This window comes from Chaetodon auriga, chromosome 10 (assembly GCF_051107435.1).
Source record: "Chaetodon auriga isolate fChaAug3 chromosome 10, fChaAug3.hap1, whole genome shotgun sequence".
NCBI lineage: Eukaryota > Metazoa > Chordata > Actinopteri > Chaetodontiformes > Chaetodontidae > Chaetodon > Chaetodon auriga.
The window spans coordinates 21,615,488-21,625,384 of NC_135083.1; the positions used below are offsets into that span (position 1 = coordinate 21,615,488).

General features: G+C 44.2%; 1 protein-coding gene across 1 annotated transcript; it reads right to left on the bottom strand.

The window, feature by feature from the left end:
- Positions 1–1,170: 1,170 nt before the first annotated feature.
- e2f1 (E2F transcription factor 1) lies at positions 1,171–9,203 on the bottom strand. Its single transcript, XM_076740143.1, has 7 exons — positions 8,685–9,203; positions 8,248–8,347; positions 7,340–7,559; positions 7,048–7,200; positions 6,645–6,759; positions 6,249–6,546; positions 1,171–4,818 (listed from the first exon to the last, which is right to left on the bottom strand). Exons 1-7 carry the CDS (start codon positions 8,934–8,936, stop codon positions 4,577–4,579), a joined length of 1,380 nt encoding a protein of 459 aa, XP_076596258.1. The 5' UTR covers positions 8,937–9,203; the 3' UTR covers positions 1,171–4,576.
- Positions 9,204–9,897: the final 694 nt, after the last annotated feature.

Consider the following 9,897-nt stretch of genomic DNA (forward strand, 5'->3'; position numbering starts at 1 on the left):
GGAATTCTCTTTATTTTCTGAATTTAGACAATCCAAACAATCAAGCAGTTAATGGAGAAAATAATCAGCAGATTAATCCATAAGTCGCTCCAGACTGAGTTAAAAATGAGCTAAACCTCAAACAGCTATGACAGTAAAATTAGCCTAATTCACTAATTTCTTATCCAAGTCATTCTTACTGCACAAACTCCAGTTACAAGATGTTCTACAGCACAATGGCTTATGATTAAAAATGTAAAATATTGTTCAACATAAACATTAAATATCAAAATGTGTTATATATGTTCAATGTTAATATGCTGAATAACTAATGCCAATCAGCGTGTGCTATGTCAAATAAAGTTTAGAGCCCTGAAGTAGGACTTAGACAGGGAGTACCTGCAGACGTTCAATGTAGTTTTATTAGAAAAGCTGATGAGGAGGATTTGGAGAGCTGATCCACAGTTTATGGTGAAGCTGGGCAAAGGGAAAGAGCTGAGCTGTCGGCTGGAGGACAGGCAGACATCACAGGAGGACATGAACCTGAGGCACCAGCAGAAACTAAATGAAAGAGGGTTCAGGAAACCACGAGGATGCCAACAGACCTCACCACTGAGCCCGAGTATCACCACTACACAGGTAGACTCAACAGTCTGGTGACTAATGACAGGAGGACCAGGCTTTGAAGACTGCGTGCTGATGGCATGATGAGGAGCAGGTGTGCTGGCTGATGCAATTAGGAGTGGATGGTTGGAGGTGTGCAGGAGGATCGCTACACCCACAGACACACAACAAGCACAGACAGAGAGGGAGAGAGAGACACGAACACTGGAAACACAAGAAGAGGGAAAATCCTGGAGCCTGAGCCAGGACCATAACACGCTCACAGCCATCACATGTGCTTTCTACTGGAAATGCATCTTTAATCTTTCATAGTGTAGAGTAATGAGTGGGGTGTGCGCCTGCATGACAAACTTCAAATCATCTCTTGCATTTGGACTGTAAACCTCTCATAAGTGTGGTCCCCTGCTCTGAAAATGTCTGTAGCTCTTCCATCATTTTAAATACAACCAACAGTCTTCAGTCATGTCAGATGAATGCGAATGGTGAAAGGAGACATTGCATTTTTAGGGCTAGATTCACTTTTGTGCTCCAGAAAGACGAGGTGTGGTACAAATGGGTCAAATCAAAAATAGTTAACTTTTTATTTTTGTCAAAGAAAATTTGATACAAAATGGCATATTGGGGCCCATTAATAATTGACAAGTACAAAGCTGGATTTTTTTTTTTTACCCAGTATGTAGCGACAAAAATAAAATTTGTAAAATAAGAAACAGAATAACTGTGATTGATTGTTAAGTTGCTGGATAAGTTTCCTTTAAAAGCACTTTGAACAGCGACTGGATCAGGGTTGGAGTCAATTCACTTTAATCTGTCAAACCACAGATATCATATAGTCATCAGAAAGCTAACACATTACCAATATTTAAAGAGTTGTATAGTTCGGATCAAATGTCGCGTATTTCAGACTGAATTCAACGCAGACTGGACCTGCTGTTTTAGAACATGTCTCCTTCGACATGCTTTGAATTCCCAAAGATATTTATCAGAAGTATCTGAGTTTAAACTGAAGGCGATTTGATTTCAACCCTGGTACCAACGTTATCTTGAACGCTTCCCGAACAAAAACCCACACAAAACACCTGAAAACATTGCATTCCGTCACCATGGCCGCACACAAAAACAAATCCTGATTTGAGCATTCATCAACAATTAATATTCTACCTCAACAAGGCACTGCATTAGTCCTGCAGAGACACATCGCTAACAAGGCTGAACCGCTCACATTCTGCAAGTGATGCTGATCAGTTCAACTCCCGCCTGTAGTTAAAGGCCAAGACAAACAAAAATATGATACATTCTAAAGGTTACACGGGTTATAAAGGAAGCCTACGACTTCAGTGGCTTGTAACACCGCTGTCAGCTTAAAACTTCTGGATGCTCTTGAAATTACACACTGGATTTTCAGGTTTCCAAAGACCTGAAGGAAACATTGAAGAAGACAAAAGATGACTGTAGTTAGAAGGTTTTCACACATTCACGACAGTTTGAGGCACCAAAAGGCTCCACCAGAATACATGTACAACCTTAGATTAGCAATGTTGCCTGCAACATCAACAGATCCTTAAACTAAACTGATGCGACAGAAAAGGCTGATAAGATGCGGACAATTAAGTTACACATGAGTCAGTTCCGTCAAAAATGACAAATATACTGAATATTTTTCAGTAGAAACATTTTTTTTTGCATCATTAACCAATGCAAAGGTTGCACATGCACAACGGGAAAGACGGGGAAATATATTCTCCATGAGGGAACAAAACACGGAAAAATATAAATGCTTCCAATGAGATGCTAATTTACAAACAAAATACTTCTACTCACCACTGAAGGACACATGTATCAACGCGCCACTCGCGTGGATTTACCAAGTCTGGGTATAAAGGCGCTTCCTGCCAGAAAACTAACATTTTTTGTACCATTTTTTTCAATTAAAACCCTTTTTGTTTCAATAAATACGAAATACAACAAAACGAGTTGAATTTTCCACACACGTGCACCCGCACACACATTAAAACCCCACACATCAGGAATGTACAAACATGTTAGCTTACATTACTTAGAATAACAACAACAAAAAAAAGGTTGACGCAGACATTTCTAACTACGACAATACACACACACACACACACACACACACACACAGCCGGACAGTTCCTCATCTCACACTCTGAGCACATGATGTGGAAACGTCTTTGTTATTGCTGCTTATTTGAACTGAAAATCAATGCGATACAACCAAACCATGCAGAAGTAGATGAGGATGGAACCTGATGTGACTACTGTAGAAAAATAAGAAAAGAAAGAAAGAATGGATACTTTGGGGGCTAAAATAAGACATCGCGGGTATGTTCCTTCACATGGTAGAGGCCACTGATTTAAGGCATGAACAGCAACTTTCTGATCTGAAGTGCATATAACATAATGGCATGTCCCACACTCCACTGAGCCCTTCCTGAAGTCACCGCTGCTCTACACTGATTAGAACTGTCGAACATGGCTGCGTTGTTCCGCTTTGTGTTGATCGGAGCTTCCCCACATGACAGTAGCCGGTGGGTGGTTTGAGGAGCGTTCATCTACAGGCATCTGGCCAACTTTTCTCACTTGAACTCTGGGCTGAACAAGCCGAAAACGAAAACAAACACCCACACGCACACACACCGTCTTCCAGCATTTTCTAAACCTATTCTCAACCTACACGACGCCCATGAAAGGCTTCTAAAGCGGTCACGCTCTCATCCCTGTTTGCATCCAAAACGTTGATTTAAGACTTTGCTCTGCTCCAAACACCTGAGACTCTGGCTGAACGCCCTGCTAACGAAGAGAGAACATCTTCGCTGTGTGTTTCTACTTGCCGACATGACTGCAGCGAACCATTATCGCCTGTTTTCCGGCCCACCGACGAAACATACCTCGACCTTCCAGAGCTGAATTGCTTATTTTTCCTTCAAAACCACATTATCTGTCACACTGTGGAGCCTCTACCTTTGTCCTTTCCACTCTCTAAATGGCTTTTCTCCACATGACCAAAGCTTCTTGAAGAAAAATAACAAATGTTCAAAATGTCCCAGTAACCCTTTGTTATCATTGATGTGAAGAAAGATGAAGGTCAAGCCCCCCGAAAGCATCTTAGGCCTTGTTGAGCCCCACACAGACGGCCCATCTGCTGGTCCGTGCGTTTGGAGGACAATTAGAAATGGACCTTTAGCTTTTCATTACAAACTACTGTTAATCCACCGTGGGAGGATGTGGAACAAGTGCAAATCTCGTCATGAATTTGGGTCAATGACACCTCGAATGTTACTGTCAGACAGACGAAACAGAAACCAGTCTTTCAGGATTCCAGTGTTTCAGACAAAACTACTGCAATTACTGATGGAGAAGCCTTTATGTTTGTGCTAATAATGACCTCCATCACTGTGGAACCAGAGTGTGACGCTGCACCACAGCTCCAAGATGCTTTTGGACAACCCGCCACTGAACCTGCACTCGTCATAACACCGGCTTCATGGACGCAGCTTCAGCCTGCAGCGGCGGGATGCAAACCTTTCTGTCCTCGCCTCGGACTCGAGCCGTCTGAGAAACCAGCCTTATGAGCCGCAGCATGTAAGCTCATCAGTGTTGAGGAAACCAGCCCTGTGGGTCCGTGCTCCACACGCAATCACTTGGATAAAACATTAATAACAACAAAACCCTTACTTGGCAAAAAATATCAAAATAAAATTCATATAAATAATTTAAATAGCTATACTAAAGCTAAAGTCTTGGGCTAAAATGTTCCGATGGCCAAAGAGAAGTGCTAAGCATGTGCTGTACAATTTGGGGGACTTTTTGAGATTCTGTCGTTGGGGTAGTATTTTGGAGATCACAACCAATTACTACACAAAACATTTTCCCATAAACCACAGCATCACGTCTGGGTTTTAGTCAGTTTGTCCATACCACGCTGATTTCCAATCCTCCTGTCCGTTTTCATTTAACTGTCCCCCAAAACCTGTGATAGGTCTCCAAAGTCACAATCAAACAGTTCGCTGATGCCTTCATGGTCCTCCAGTCCAAAGTGGTAGTCATGGCTGTGAGGGGGGGACAGGTTGATGAAACCATCCAATGGGAGAGAGAGGCCCTCTCCGTTCAGGAAGTCCGAGGTGGAGAGGGGTGAAAGGTCAAAGTCGGGCATGTCTCCGAGGCTGGCGAACGGGTCTCCTCCCAGGAGTGACTCTGTTACAGAGAGTCAAATGAGAAAAATACTGGATCACAGCCGGATTTAACGACTTAAACACACAAATGTCAACAAACAGCGCACCATCCCTTTGTCTTCGTGACAGATTATCTTCATAGGTGTTTTTCACAGCTGACATTTTGAAATGTCATAGCAGGAAAGGTGATAACTGTTTATAGAGCTGCAACGATCAGATGAATAATCAAACAGTCAATCAATGTAAAATTTATCTGCAGTTATTTTGATGACTGAATAATCGCTTCAATCATTTTTAATGTAAAAATACCAAATTCAAATGTAAGGACTTGATGCTTTTCATGAAAATAAACTCTTATCTTTGGGCTTTAGACTGTTGGTTGAACATTAATAACTGACAGATTGATCAACAAGGACAGTAATCGTTAGTTGGAGCCCGGTGCGTTCAGACGAGTGGATGCTGCCACCGCCACCTCTATTCTTTTCAGTGTAAACACAACTGACCTGAGCAGCAAGGACAAGGAGGGCAGCGGTGTTTCATGAACATGAACATTCACCGCTCTTTGCCACTGTATTCAGAGTTTAGGACTGAGAAAAGCCTGCAATGATTCAAAATACACGACATGGATGCTGGCGGGCAGGAGCTGCAGCGGCGGTGGCTGCTCGCTGTGTGAAAGCACCTGAGCGGCTCACAGCGTTTGTGGGAGGATGTTGAATGAGAAGGCGAGGATGACTCTACAAATCCACTGGTATTCTCCAAACAAATGCTCCGTTTTGCTTCTCTCGTGGTGCTTGACACAGGAGGCAGCACGACAGGAAACTGAGAAACGCCTGTGTTTCCCTTATGCTAATGTCCTTGGACTGTCTGTTGTATACTTTGTGGACGTATACTGTGACTTTTGTGTACTTGTATTGATGATGCTTTATCCTTTCAAATCCACATGATAACATAAATTTTTCAATGGGGAAGATCAGGAATTTTTGGTTCTGACTGATGATGTTGGTGCTGTAATTTGATTGGTTGAATATCTGCGTGCGCTGCCACTAAAAATAGCTGCAGTGCATTTTTTTTTCGAGCTGTTGCTTTGTCCCATCTGTGATTTCAACACTCCCACGCAACACGACACATCTGCGTTGTGATTGCGATCACCGGATGACGTAACGAGGGCTGTGGCTACCGTTGCTGAGATTTGGCAATCTGGTCATTTGCCATCACCACATCCAGACAGCTAATGCTAATTAGCCCCCCTCCTTCATGAGACAAACACAACACTGAGTGTGCAGGAGCTGACGATGACTCAGCAGTTGTTGGAATAACATGAATGAAGGAAAGTAACGTATAGTGGGACAGAGTGCAAACATTAGCAAGCTAAGCTAACTAGCATCCAGGTTCTGAGTGTAATACAGACAGGTTGACGACAGCCTCTGTCTTCCATGAAAGCAGCTCACTCACCTGTGTCGCCACCTAACACCAGTGATGAGGGGTCCTGCTGGGAGGCTGCTGTCACTGTGGATGACGTGGACTCTGGCGATGATGTTGATGATGACGGTAAACCCACTTCCAGGGCGGCTGTGGACGTTCTGACTTGTGATTGTTCTGTGGGTTGTGTGGGAGGCGGGACCGGGGAGCGGTCCACGTTGGGTTTCGAGGGACTACTTCCTGTCACGGGGCTGCAGATGCCGGAGCTGTCCTCTGGACAGAGGAAGACGTCGATCGGACCACGTGTGCTCTTCAGCGACACCTGGTAACCCTGGAGACATGTGGACAAAATGTGCACGGTCATGAAAAATCTCACCAGCTCAAAAACAAACCCATTTTAGAAAGCTGAATCCTGCTCAGGGCCCGTACCTTGCTGGGTTCTGAAACTTGCATCTGGGTCTCTGGTGGAGCTCTGATCACCATTACCAGCTGGTCTGGGGAATCAAATGACTTCCTCAAGTCCTGGCACCGCACATAGCCCAATGTGACAAACACAGCAGTTAAGGAATACAATACAGCTGCAAGTGGTGCCACATTTAGACCGACAGAGCCCCAAGACTGCAACACTGCTTAGATAAAGCTCTGCTGTCTATGCCAAGTGGCAACATTAAATACATTACTTGAAATGAGAAGAAAAGAATATAAACAAATGTGACAGCCATCCTCTGCTAGCCAGTGAACAGTTTCCAATCTAACAAGGTTCATACACTTCTAACAGTGACTCCCTGTCATGTCCTGTCTCGCCCATCGAAGTGTCCTGTCAGAAGGATATTTCTTGTTCTGTGGGTCCTCTGTGAGCAGTCGGAGCTGTAGGTTGCATTTGGAAATGAGTTCGTCCAGCTGCTCCTCAGCCTCTGTGAGGTCACACACCTCCCTCTGCAAGTCCTTGTGGCGGGAAACCAATGCTGTGTCAACTCGATTACCACTGCAGGAGAAGACAGCACAGAAAAATAAAATTCAAGTGGTTTATAGACTCACGTACCACTTTTAACATTTTACTGCTGTATTATGGCCCTTCCTGCTCATGGGCCATGGTAACACGTGGCTATTTTTTTTATACTCACAGCCACTGGATGTTGTTCTTGGACTTCTTGGAAATGAGCTGGATTCCCTCCAGAACGTTGGTTATGTCATATATGCGTCTCTTCTGGACATCCAGGACCTGCGAGGCCCAGTTCAGATCCACCACACCGTCAGCTGACTGGGACAACAGGTTGAGAAAGCGCTTGGTGGTCAGGTTCAAGGACGTGTCGTATCGCGACTTCTCCGTCGTGCTTCGAGGAACTGGAAAGAAAGGGAGAGGAAACGCATGTGGGTTTCACGACAGACTGGAGTTCTTTTCTCAGCGACACCTGAGAAACAAGCTCCTCACTGTACTATATAATGCATGCCATTTTTAAAATACAATTCTTTAATACAGTTGATATTTGCACTGCTTGCCTTGTATTTATCCTATTTTGAAAGACATGATAACAATTTGAATTTTGTTCATTTATCAACAACTAAAAAAAAATTAAAAAAGAAAAGTCTATTTTCTATCCTGCTTGTTCTGCATGAAGTGAAGCGTGGCCGTCATCAGCAACCATTCATGGCTCCTACCTCATCTCTCCACCTTTTGAACCACAACTACTGATCAAGATCAACGGGAGGAAGAAACACTAAAGCAAAAAACGAATGAATAAATAGCAGCCACTGTCTTTCTGTATGCTTAAAAACTCTTTTGAACAGACCAGTAGTTTTAATTATTTCTCATGCTTGGTCAGCCTGGTAGAGACAAAAACAGGCCGGCTGGATGGACAGCTGCTTGGGACAATGATGGCCGTGGCAAAGGTCAGAGCATGTATGGATCGGATGGCTGATGTGCAGCTGATGTGTTGCTTCTACGGTGAATTCGGGGTAACAATGAAAAAAAAAATCAGCAGAATGAGCTGCCTGTGTGTGTGTACGTGTGTGTGTGTGTGCATGTGTGTACCTCTGGGAGGAGCAGGTGTGGAGGGTGGAGCTGGGCCTACAGACGGTCGCGTGGTGCTGACATACTGATGGTCACTGTCCAGGTCCAACTTCCTCTTGACCTGATGAAAGACAGATGTTGTAGAAACACTGTCAAAAAAAAAAACTACCACGATTATACACCCTGTGTTACGGCACGTGTGCACTAATTATGTATGAAGAGGAGGAAAGGACTGAATGAAAAGACAAACAAAACATCTTAAAGTAACAGGCAGGGTGAAATTAATATATATGCACACCATGTTACGCAGGCAGAAGTACATTTATGTAAACATGTCAGCATATGCTGACATGTTTATATAACAGGACTACCTCTCAGCTAACCACTTCCTCTATCGCTCTTTCACTTTCTCTGAACTGTCTCTCCACCTTCTTCCCACACCTCCCCCCTCTCCTCACCGGAGGTCTTCCCAGAGCCGGCCGTCTCTTGTCCTGAATCCCCACGTCAGCTGGGCCCTGCGGCGTGGCGAACAGCAGGATTTCCCCCGTGCTGGTGGGAGCGGCGGCCGGGTGGAGTCCCTCATTGCTGGGGCTGGTGATGATCACTATCTGGTGGTCCTCGCCCAGGTCAATGCTCCCAGAGTTCAGCAAGGTCTCAAAGTCGGCCAACAGATCCTCCGATGTCTGTCCTGTTATCAGAGTCTCTGACATTGCAGTGTGTCACTGAGGAGCCCTTCACTGGACTATGAGGGTGTTGAGGGGTCACAAACCAAGATGCTGCAGTTTGACAGTATCAACACCAACTTGAATTTGTTCTACTCAGTGAATTTAAGGAACAACGGTGAAATCTTCTCAAAGTTTGCTTGCAGGTGTTTCTACGCAGCTTGAACATGTCTTTATAAAGTTCCTCTGGCTCTGCTGTACACCTCAACGTTCATTCACCAGCTACTACAAACACATCAGCATTAACACTATGACTATCACCTATTTGAAGCTAACTGCTGAAAACACTTCAAGCTGATGGTGAAACAGCAAGACAGGATGTTCTGCCAAACAGGAAATTTGGCAAATAAAATAATATTGCAAAATGCATATCAACTCTGCCAGCTCCGCCTCAGGTGCTACTACGTTACCAAAGAAAGGGTCGCAAAGGGGCCGCGGCGGTATTAAACGCTGCAGGTTAGCGAGCTAGCAAGGGAGCAGGCTAATCTTTTGTTTTCATCTCTCCTGTCAGTACAGTACAGCCGCGAGGCCTGGCCACACTGCCCTTAACACAGCAACCAACCCTGCTAACGAGCTAGCTTGTGTCCTAACAACAAAGACTTAAACAAGTTAGCAAACAACCCGATGCAGCCGGCAAACTACTAGTTTAAGGGTACAAAACGATATTATTTATCCTTAATGTTACATCTAAGGCTGGGCTTAATTAAATGGCTATTAAAACTTTATAGCAGCATTCCAGGAGTGAGCTATCGAAATAAAATATCTACACTGCTAAAGGCATCGCCATTACTCAAAAGCATCTCTGAGAATATATGTAATCAAGCGACAGGTAGTTCAGCAGAATATACAGACTTATCGCTGAATATGACAATATAGGGCAGATTAGCATGCTAGCTAAGTTATTAGCCGCAATTCTTCAACCCCCTCGTTTTGTTGGGGCACGCAGGAA